The sequence below is a fragment of the Lagopus leucura genome, unplaced genomic scaffold, assembly GCF_019238085.1.
Source record: "Lagopus leucura isolate 7727_CA_CO unplaced genomic scaffold, USGS_WTPT01 Super-Scaffold_100019, whole genome shotgun sequence".
Taxonomy (NCBI): Eukaryota; Metazoa; Chordata; class Aves; order Galliformes; family Phasianidae; genus Lagopus; species Lagopus leucura.
In genome coordinates, this window is record NW_024962273.1 from 221,173 (window position 1) to 233,250 (window position 12,078).

The 12,078-nt window shown below is 39.9% G+C and overlaps 1 protein-coding gene across 3 annotated transcripts in view; it reads right to left on the minus strand.

The window, feature by feature from the left end:
• TANC1 (tetratricopeptide repeat, ankyrin repeat and coiled-coil containing 1) overlaps positions 1–12,078 on the minus strand; it is a 70,134-nt gene that overhangs the window by 34,988 nt on the left and 23,068 nt on the right. For 2 of the 3 annotated variants that reach the window (XM_042877944.1, XM_042877945.1), the window contains exon 3: positions 4,713–4,916. In XM_042877944.1, the coding sequence (XP_042733878.1) occupies positions 4,713–4,916 (204 nt within the window). The remainder of the gene's footprint in view (positions 1–4,712; positions 4,917–12,078) is intronic. The other variant, XM_042877946.1, reaches the window with a different exon arrangement.

Here is a 12,078-nt window from a genome sequence, read left to right on the forward strand (position 1 = left end):
AAAGAGCTCAGGATATTGGTAGGTCTTTAATAACAGTCTCCACCAAGCAGAAAACCAGTCCACCCTGATACTGCAACAAACAGGAGTTTGGCTTTGCTCACAGCTCTGCTTCAGTACAAAAAGGAGCTGGTAACAGGAGAAAGGGAGGAACTCAGAAATACTGTTGGGCATGTAGGGACAATGTTATGAAAGCCAAAGTCCACTCAAAGGTAAAACTGGAAAAAGAAGCTGATAGCAAGAGCTCCTGCTGCTACTGGAGAACCACCAAAACAGTTATGGACTGGAGCACTTCCCTGCCAAGCACTGGAACTTGTTACTCAGGCAGGCCGCGTAGTCTCATCATTGAAAGTTTTCAAGATCAGACTAGGTAATGCCCTCAGCTGACCCTACTTTGTGAGAATGCTGTGGGTACCTTGTCAAAGGCCCTACTGAAGTCCAGATAAATGACATCAGTGGCTCTTCCCTTGTCCACGGATTGCAGAGGCAACATCATAAAAGGCTACTAGGTTGGTCAAGCAGGATTTGTCCTTGATGAAGACATGCTGGTTCTCCTGTATCAGCTCCCTGCTTTCCACGTGCATTAGCATAGCTTCCAGGAGGATCTGCTCCATGACCTTTCCTGACACAGATGTGAGACTGACTGACTTACTGTGACTTACTGATCCCTTTCCCAGACAGAGATCTCATGCTGAAAAATTCTTCCTTACCCTGCTTTTTTCTGCTCCTTTTTCCACCTCATCAACTCTTTCATTAAGGAAGCTTTTGACTCCAACAAACCAGTAGCTTTAACTCTGCCAGTATTTTTTGGCTCCTTAGTATGTTAAGATATCGTTTCTCTCTTCCCTCCTTTTATAGTTACAGTTGAGGATTGAACCAGATCCAGAAGCACTGGTACTCTTCCAAGCTCTTCAAACAAAAAGCTTCCCCACCTCCTATGCAAATAATTAAAACACAGTGTCACTCACAGTAGGTTGTGCAAACAGGATTGTAGAGCCTTCTGCGTTCCAGTTCAGAAGCTCAGCTTATTCTCCTGTGGTTCTGCCTGTCCATGGATAATGAAGTTCTAGGAGCTGAACTACTTGCAGACTGACTGGCAAAAAGGCAGTTATTACCATGCATGCACTGCAGCCAAGGTACCTCTGTCAGTTGTGCACATTTATCAACACACCCATCTATAATGAACCAATGTCCTAACACATGAGGAATAATTTCAGACAGATCAGTTCAGGCTCAATCCTGAATTCCTACCTAGAGTGGTAGTGCATAAAAGAAAGGGAAAGAAAAGTGCCTTGCCAGTGATCACAACAGCAGTTTCAAAAAGACATTAAAGCCAAGTCCAGGGAATCCCCAGACTAGCAGTTTCCAAATCTGTTCTGAACAGATGCCTCTAAACTTGCTAAATATGAATGTCTCCAAACTGAAGAGCTGATAATTACATTATTCATGGAACAGATATGTCTATGATGGCACAAAATCCTCTTAGTCTAAAGGGACAGAGCAAAACCAACATACTACCCACAGCACACGTGCAGCTAATACTTTCTGGCAAAAGCATGCTATTGCCTGAACCTGGAGTCAAGAACTACCTGAAGGTACACAACATTCAAAGGGAAACTCATTTCAAGTGTAACCTATTTCCAACTATTGCATATTAGATAACTAAAAGAAAATGGAAACAATCTAGAAGGTAAAATAACCCTTCAGAATTAGCAAATGTGCACCTGATTAAGGATAATATGCCTGACAGCAATGAGGAAATATTTCTTTTAATGTAACTTAAAATCATACCTTAAACTGTTCCCGTTGGGATATGAATGCTACTTGAACACTGTTTTACAAACTGTTTTCTGTTTTTCTGTGTTGTTTTTTTTGTTTGCCCTCCCACTCCCCCACTACATGGTGTAGTACATTTCCAAAATTTACTAACATGTTCAAAACATCTGCAATACCATCTGCTTAACGGGACACAGTTAAAGAACTTGCTTTCTTCCAAACACTATCTATGAACGCGCAACTCTCTGTAAAGGTAGGAAATGACGTTTAAAACATACCTCCAACATTAACTGAATCACTTTTGGTGGAGCAGAAATGCTGTTTTTTTCAGCAAAAATAACCAGATTGTGAGTGGATGAAGCAACTATGCAAGGAAAAGTTTTGCCCATATCCACCTCAAAATGCTGCTACATTTGAAGAAGTGACAAGAGATAGTAAAGCTTTCTGCTCAGGCAGCAGAGAAAACAACCAAAGAAAAATAATTTAAAAATATCCCTCCAAAGTCACAGATTAACACTTACTTGGAAATATGCAGAAATAGCAAGGAAAGGAGAAACAGTAAAAGCAAACTGTTATCTCCATTGCAGTGTTATTCTACACAATATTTTAAAATAATTTAATCAGGAAAAAAAATATTTTTCCACTGATGACATAAGCATAATTAAGTACTCATTTTTAACAACAAACAGAGATGCAGGACAAGACAAAGGGATACATTTGCTAGAAAAGTAGAAATGTTCTCAGTATGCAGCCCTCAAAAACACATTTTAAGAGCAAGTAACTATTGGTGAACTATAGCTTCTATTTCTGAATGTATAGCTCTGAAACTTATTGCTAGAGAAACATGACTGATTTTAATTTATTAACCAAAATTCGGTAGGTAATGGGCTCAATAAAGACCTGGGAAAAATTCTTAATTAAAAAACAGATAGTATTTAGTGATACACTTTTCAATCGTTATCTCTGAATACATGGAATATTGTTTCAGTCTAGCTGATACTAAACAGAATTTCAGCTCAAGGAAGTAAGTTACACAAATGTATCATGTTATATACATAAGACCATCAGCACACCTGGGTTATGAGATGAATTACAACTACAGAAAGAAACTAAGGCAGAACAATATTTCAATGGACAATTTTCTTCCTTTGGTTTACTGCCTTGGATATTTTCAGAGATGTTCAGAAGTATTAACAATATTGTGAAATTTACCTCACTGAGTAGTAGTTTCATTAGAACAGCTTCATTACATCTGAACTTCAGGATGCTTCTTTAACTCTCCTTGCAATCCTTGCTGCTTTCATCCATAATATCGTGAATAAAACCTCAAGATACTGTTCATGGCACAGAATTGCAAGGGTTGGAAGCGACAGCTAGAGATCATGGAGTCCAATCCTGCTAAAGCAGCCTCCCTGCACTAAATCACACAAGTAGGCATCCAGATGGGACCTGAATATCTTCAGATATGCCACAGTCTCTCTGGGCAACCTGCTCCACTGTTCCGTCACTCTCACAGAAAAGTTCTTAATATGCTACTGAACAGAGTGCTTTGCAATTAGTACAGCTAGCGTCCTTGCTTTTTATTACTTATGGATGCTAGCCTGATCATTTGTATCAAATCATTTTCCATCAGCTTCAATTTGTTGAAACTCAAAGGAATAGCACAGAATGTCTCTACTGGCTAGGTATCTAGTTAGGCATTCATCCAAAACAACGGCACAGAAATGCCAATGTATTCAAAACGCTTCATAGGGAATCTTCTCTATCTTCTGTGTCTGTTTTATTTTTTGGTCTGTTGATCACAGTGGAATGATTCTGAAGGTGTGAATATGGCTTCCCTTTTGAAATGTAGGGACTGTTAAGCATTTTCCGCGAGAGAAACAGCAGTCTCTACTACACTTATAAAAGCGTGTCACTAAAGGAAACTGAGCTGCAATGTTGGCTAGATATCATCTCAAATGCAGTCCAGTCTTCCCAACAGCAACAGAACAAGGAGTTAGATCCCAAGGCTCACTTAAGTCTTCGGCAAAAAAAGCCAACATGTTTCCCTCTACATTAAAACATGAAGTCCTACTTTCTGTGCCACAGATTTTTGCCTGGACTGTAAATACTGATAGTCAAAATAAGAACACTTGTATTTGCTATCCTCTCCTATTTCTTTAAATTTTCTTTAATTTCCTGTAAGATGGTTGTTTATCAAGGCCTTTCTCAGTGCCACCCAAAAACCACTTTTGCCAGTCCTCTTCTTACACTTCGTAAGCTTTACAACAAAGAATTTCAAAACTGCTGAGTGTTTGCTCAATAATATGGACAATTTCACCTGACACTTGCCTGAATCTTGTGACACTTGACCTGAATCAAGTCAACTGATGTTAGAGTGTTGGAATGATTTATATGTGCAGAATGCTGATAAAAGGGAAGCAGATGGAGTACCTTATTTAGTAAGGCATACACATAAGCACATGGTCACTACTAAGAACAGACTGAAAATCACTTCAACAGCAATATATCTATTAATATTTCATATTCATAGACACAAAATAAATTAGCTGTAAAACATAAGCAACACTCTGAAGCAAGTATTCCCTTAAAACAATAATCAGTAACAACACTGTTAATGACATGTACAATTTTGCAGCTGATTTTTCTACTAACTGAAATATTAACCATAAAGTATCAGTTTTAAGCATATTCAGACATTTAAAAAAAAATCTGCTATAAAAATTAGAATAATTATTTGCTATTTGAAATAATATAGTCCATTTAACCACCAATTATCTTCTTTACATGAGAACATGCAAAAAAGCTTTCACTTTTCATTTTTTTATTGAAAAAGATCATGTAAAATATAAAATGTTAAAAAGTGTTACTTTTACTTTAAGTCATAAATTGAGTCAAAATACTACAAAGGTTTTAGTTGCACATCAATTTCATTTTACCTGGGGACTTCTTGTTTGATCGTGACTGCATCAAGTAAGACTGGCGTGGCAGCAGAGGTGAAGATGGCAAAGACATTGAGACTCCTTTAGCCAAGTTCATCCTGTAAGCATCCCCCAGGATGTGCTGATTGCCAGTGGGAAGATCTGCACTGTGGCCGGATGCTGCAACGCTCTGCAAAGCATTCTCTGGGCAGGAGTCTCCTGCTAAAAATAAAATGTTAACACCCATGACGTGATATAACAAGATACAGATATTTAACACAGAAAAACATTTAGTTGCCATCAACAAGCCAGCATGATCCCTCTTTTCTCACTGTGTACCTGCCACTACAGAATCCAAACAGGAAATTTGCTGGAAAATTTAAATGCACAACTAAGTGAGATTTTATTTCACCGTAATAAAGACAGCAAGCGGGAAGAAAAACTTCACTTTAAACAAAATTGCAGCTTTCCAGATTTCATCCTCAGAGGCAAAACTACATTTCTTACAAAGACAAAAGGATATCTACTGCTGAAAGACTTATCAGGATCAGCGTGATACCCTGAAATTCAGCGACCATCTGAAAGTGCACTGCGTGCTGAAGCAGTTAGAAGTTTAGTCTGGTGACTCCATACACACAGATGGAAGTGTCTGACAAGGAAACACTCACACAAAACCGCTCTAGGCTTAGCCTAGTCATCGTTCTGTTCCAAAACAGAGAAGTCCAGTTAAATGCAATTTGACAGCAAAATGCTTTATTTTCTATTAGGAACAAACCAAGTATTGGTTCACAACACTAAGTAGCAGATCAAAATAGGCAAATGCGCAGGAAGGAGATCTATCCTACCGGTGCAAGAAATACAGCATTGGAACAGTCAAAAATATGTTTTCAAAACAGAAGAAAATATATGCTTACAAGAATGAAAGACAGCAGAAACACATGCAGAAAGTGCTGAGTTCCTCCTCGTCACATGACAGAAATAGCTGAAAAGCAAAAGGTTGGCATCTAACTACAGCTGCTTTTCTTACTATCCCAAGTAGGGTACTGCTCAATAATTTACACAAAACTGAATCAGTGTGAAACATAAAACAAAATTGATAGAGAGAGGAAAGAAAATACTCGGAATATTTTTCACAGAGATCCACAGTGCGACAAGCAGCACGGCTGAAGTACGGGAACCCAAAGCAGAACTAGAAGAAAAACAGAACAACAAAGAAAGCAGAAGTGACTGCTTTTGAAATAAGGTTTCCTTATTATGGTTTATTATCTTACAGAAAGGAAACATTTCAGATCAATGTGCCTCCCTCAGATCTGCCTTTCTTGTTCACTGCTGTCATTTGCTTGCTGCCTTCAATTCTGAAGAGCTGCTCTTCTGCCATGACGCCCCACAGGCAGCTTAGCCTGCTCACAGGGAACGCCCACGCTGTCAGAAGGCACAAACAAACAATTCCTTTGCTAAAAGTAAAAACGTTTGTCTATTCAGTCACCACTCTCTTTTGCAGAAGTCTGCACCAAGCCAAATGGGCGCGAAGTTTAAAACCTAGTTGCAGGTTTCCAAGGGTGCACGTCCTTCAGATGACATTTTTCCTAGACATACTATTTTTCTCACAAGAGCCATACATGACAGCTACGTACACGCATTTGTGAGATAAACAACCCTGAAGAATGCTATGCCAGAGTCAAACTTTTCTTGACTTTCATAAGTGTGAAACTTACTCTTTTATACCTTTGAAATCAACTTAACCATCACCTTCCAAAAGTTCTCCTCTTTCTTCAAATAAAAGTCACAGTAACAGGCACTGATTTAAATGAACAACTCCAGCTTAAATCAGGACAGAAATTAAAATAAATACTTAATGAACTTTGTATTAATTATAAAATTACATTACAACTATTACAGGAGTACAGCTATTGGTTTTAAATCCTGGGAACAAGAAAAGTGGCTTCAGTATTTCAACAAAGTGCTGTAATACACCCATCTCAAAAACAAGTACTGTCCAAGTATAGAATTAGAATAAAAAACCTGAACATTTTAGAGAACAGAACTACACACATTTTGACATTCAAAAAAAATCTCATACCTGAGTCGCTACGTTCTCATTTCCTTTTGATAGAAGCCAAAAGGCTAAGGATCTTTTCCTCTGTTCTTTCCAAAATTAAACTGACAGTAGCTGTTTTTAAACATGGCTGGGTTGGAAGGAACCCCTCAGCCCAGCCCTGCCGTGGGCTGGCTGCCCCCCAGCTCTGGGACGGGGCAGCTCAGCTCCATGCAGTGCCACGGCCTCACCCCTCTATTTGCTGAACCACACTGAAAAACGATTACAATGTTCATTCTGGTTTCTGGACATGAAGAAAAAGCACGGAAGCAGCACAGTAATGCAAGTAACCACAATGAGAAAACAGTGTTATTAAGAATTTCTAATTGGATATGCTGCTGAGGCAGCGATTTGCAATTTCTGTAAGTATTCCAGCTGGAATGCTACTGAGACAGCACAAGAGACAGGAGACCAAACACCAAAATGACTTCCTCCCCCTTCAGGGTTAGCAAGTCCACCCACGACTCCCCTGTACTATGAAGCAGCAAACTGTTGCTAACTCACTGTTTTCTCAATAAACTGCGTGGATTTTAATTTGTCCTTCTCGACTGTACATGAAATGACACATTACGGAAAAGCCCTGCAAAATCAAGGGCTACAAAAGCCCTGAATACACTGCTGTGGCATATCTTCAATCATTAAATTGAGATGATTTGATTATGGCAATAACTTTGAAGATGTTTTACAATCTATTCATGTCTCACCATTTTTTTTCTTTTCTACTTTTTTTTTCCTGCTGATTGTATTTCCCTGACACTGCAGAGGTACCGTGGGGACAGGTACACAGATCATGACTCAGATTCTAAGAGCAATGTGATTAAAACAAGCAAACAAACATCCAAAACATGCTTCACTGAAATACTCCTTTTCAATTATTTTTCTAATTTTAAACTTGCTTTCACTTGTTGTCATTCTTATATATGCTATTACAACACAAGCCCTGAGAAAGCCCAACCATACTGGTCTCAAGCTCTGAGGACATCATTTCCTCAGTGAGGTTGGAACATTTTTAAACACTAACTGCTGCAGCAGAAAAAAATGGCAGGATGGCAGGTTCTAATTAAAACCTGGTTGGGATACTATAGAACTGCAGAGGACAGCCATCAAACATGAGCCATTCCAAGAAAGCAGAAGCTGCTCCTCCAATGCCTTTCTAAAAGCTGTTAGCTACAGGCAATGGAAATCAAATCACAGTTTAGTTGCACCTTGGGATGCAACTGAAAGGCATCATCAGATTAATAATGTGTTGTTTTCTTGGTTTTGTTTGTTTGCTTGTTTTTTAAGATGCAAATAGATACAAGGAAGGCAGACTAACGGAATGATTTGGTATTTTAAGGATATTAGGATCTACATCTTGAATTTTAAATTAAACTAATCCTTCTTTTGAACAGAGAGGATAACTAAAATGAAAACCTTTCCAGTATTTATGTCAGTATGAGACATAATAAAGTACATTCTTCATTCACTACAAGTTTCTTAGAAACCAAAGAACTTCAACTACTTTACCAGATTATATACAAACTACAGTATGGTGTTGATGCCAGAAATCAGGTGATTTTGTCATGAAAAAAAAAAGGATCTCTATCTTCAAAACAGAAAACTTACCCAACCAAAATGCAGGTTCCCTACGTCTGAATATTGGCAGCAACTGCACAGCAGACAGTATTCCACTGACATCACTCAATGTCTACTTCTGAGGTGGGTGATTTTGTATTTGTTCCCTTAATTTACCTGCCTAAGTGAAACAGAAGACTCTTAGCTCACTTCAAAACGCATTTCTGATTAAGAAATTCTGCTATAATAAAAGGAGTCTGTTTATGGATGTTTTTTTAAAAAAAAGCTCTACAGGATTTTGTTGCTTAAAAAGCTTCCTAGCAAGCACGCCAGGATGTACAGAGCACCAATAGCACTTCTCAAACAAACAAGGACTGTAACTGCCCAGATCTGATTAAGCCTAACTTTGGTGTAAACTGGACAGCAAAGAAGCAAAGAACAAACTTTGCTACCTGACTGCTAAGAACTTCAAGTTACTGTAGCAAATTCTAAGCATGAAATCAGAAGCTGGTAAAAACCCGAGTACCACAGCTAACTTCTGTCAGAAAAAGAAAACATTAACAGAACTGCTGCAGAGGTGCACGCCTAGCAAGGTCACTGCTGTCCTACGTCAACAATCCTCAGGGTTCAACAAGCAGTTAAGACAATAGAGAAATCAGTGTTCTCTACATAAGAGGTCACTCCCAGCATTAAACCTGGTGGCTGCCTCAAACTCAACCTGTTTGCACACGCTTTGTCTGCAAACTGCCCTGGCATTTGTTGGAATAGAGAAATCATTACATCTGTCTAACTCTAGTGTTTCGGTGTTAAAAACAGTGAGGGTTGTTGAACAGCAGAAAAGGCTGCAGTCTCCATCCTTGGAGATTATCAAAATATGACCTGGCCCTGTACCAGAGTGATTCCACAATAACTTCTGCATATACACTCACCACAAACTCTCTAAAGCTGTTTGAAGCCTCTTCAGCATGGCAAGCCAAAAACATGAGCTTAAAAGGCATAACTTCTTTGCTGTTTCAGAAGAAGTATAACGCTCTGAGTTGAGACAGAATTAAGCAAAGTTGACAGGGGGAGCGTGCAAAAGATCAAAACTACTGCTGGGTGACTTTCTTAGCTGCTTTACACATGGCTCTCAATGCACTCAAGGCCTCATGACAACTCTGTGAAAACCAGCTCTCAGGGAGAGCACAAGTAACAAACTGTACCAATGTGCATGTCTGTGCAGCACTGCGTAACACGGCCTCTGCAAACAGAAATACCCCACACAGAAACACAAGTTATTCCTGACAGTATTAGCAACTTCTACTCTGGCAAAATAGCTGGTGGGGCACACTGAAGCCTAACAAATGATAAAGGAAAGTGAAGACTTTACAGACATAATCAGAAGGAAATAGCTGTGGGGAAAAAGGGCATTAGCTGTATGGCATCAGGAATACAATCCAGCACTTCTGAGAATAATGTACTGCTATGTCTAAGAAAACGAAAAACAAGGATTACCAAACCCATCATTTTTGATGTTTTAAGGAACCATTTCCCTCTGTGTTCCATTCCCATCCTACTTTTCAATAGAATTGATGAGCAGCAGTGGACAGAACTCTCACCTGAAAGTGTAAACAGCGCTTCATTTTGACTGTGCAACACTGACAGTTGCTCTTTAAGGTATTTGTGCCTTTCAAAATGAAAACACCTGCATGTGCATACACAGCTGATTCAATACAATGAGAAAAGAATCTAGAACAGAGGGCACCAAAGGACTGAGTCTTTGCACTATGGACAAGGTAACCACACACACAATTCAGGAGTTGAAGAAAAACTCATAGGAAGTGAAGCAGTTCATTGGTGATCTTTCTGGGATACGAATAGGCTTCCGTCATGTAAAATGATTCCATTAAAGAAAATCAATATTTAATTCTCTTGCTTTTGAGAATGAGGTATGGACTGGCCAAAAAACAGGAGAAACTAGCCTGGAAGGGGAAGCAAATTCATTACAGCCTAAGTAACTGGGCAGAAGTGAAGAGCCTCAAGTGAGAAACAAAGCAAGTAAAAATTAGAATAAAAGTTCAAAGAACCAAATGGACAACCTTTGTCAGTTGTGCTTGTACTTGGGTTTATCTGCCCACTTTCTGACAGTTAAATCTGAAATCTGGATTACTTTTTCTGCACACAAAATACATTTTCCTGTAGTGATAACTTTTTTTTTTTTTTTTTAAGATGCTTTAAAGAAAAAAAAGTGACGAGCAGAAGTTACTGGGGTCACTGAAGAAATTTCTATTTATGCGCTTCAAGGAGAGGATTGGTTTCCTTTTTCCCTTCTAAACGTATGCAGGATTTATTACTGGAATTAGCTCCTGGTAAAAAGCAGTCACCATAAAATACTCACTGCTCAGCAAAAAAAAAAAAAAAAAAAAAAAGGACCATCAGCAGCCACAGAACATGGGCAAAGCAACACAGAACAATCAAAAACAGTTCCATGTTTTAAGCATGGAACAAAGCCTCTTCTGTTGCAAAATATTTTTAGAGTAACAAGCAAAAGTCACACTGAAACTTAGAAGTATTCCAGTAAAAGTTCAATGCTCCAGCTAGTGGTAGGTGCTTAACCTGGCAGAAAGTCCCTTCGCACTTAAAATTTAAAGCCTAACATCATAGAGAGTCCAGACAGAAAATGTCATTTGAATACACATACTTGGTTTTAAAACGCAAACTTGTTTTATTCAAGGATCTCAATCCTTTGATTGGCTAAGAGGTTATCTGAAGCTCTCATTGCTCTGAGCTTAGTTGCAAGCGTATCAGTCAGATACCAATGTTTAATGAGACAATGCGTGAAAAGTGGTGACCAAAAAAACCATTCCAACTAAACAAGTTACATACAGGCAAGTAATTTTCATAGAATCAGAGTGGTTTGGGTTGGAAGAACCTTTAAGATCATCTCGTTCCAACTCCCTGCTACAGGCAGGAACGCCTCCCTCCAGCCCAGGCTGCTCACAGCCCCGTGCAGCCTGGATTTGAGTGCTTCCAGGGAGGGAACATCCACAGCCTCACTGGGCAGCCTGTTCTGTGTCTCACCATTCTCACAGTGAAGAATTTCTTCTTAATATCTAGTCTAAATCTACCCTCTTCCAGTATAAAACCATTTCCCTTTGTCCTGTCACTACCCACCCTTACAAGAAGTCCCTCCCCACCTTTCCTGTAGGCCCTTAAGGTACTGGAAGGCTGCTGTAAGGTCTCCTTTGAGCTTTCTGCAGGCTGAGGAGCCCCAGCTCTCAGCCTGCCCCACAGGGGAGGTGCTCCAGCCCTCTGACCATCTTTGTGGCCCTCCTCTGGACCTGCTCCAACAGCTCCACGTCCTTCTTGTGTTGGATGCTCCACAACTGGACGCAGTGCTCCAGGTGGGGTCTCGTGAGAGCAGAGCAGAGGGGCAGAATCACCTCCCTCGCCCTGATGCTCACATTCCTCTCGATGCAGCCCACAGTAAGTTGGCCTTCTGGGCTGCAGGGGAACATTGCCAGCTCATGTTGAATCTTTCATCAGCTGACACCCCAGATCTTTCTCCTCAGGGCTGCTTTCAAGCCATTCTTTGCCCAACCTATACCTGCGCTTGGGATTGCCCCAACCCAGGTACAGGACTTTGCACTTGGCCTTGTTGAACCTCATGAGGTTGGCAAGGACCCACCTCTCCAGCCTGTCCAGGTCCGTCTGGATGGCATCCCTTCCTTCTAGCGTGTTGACTGCACCACTCAG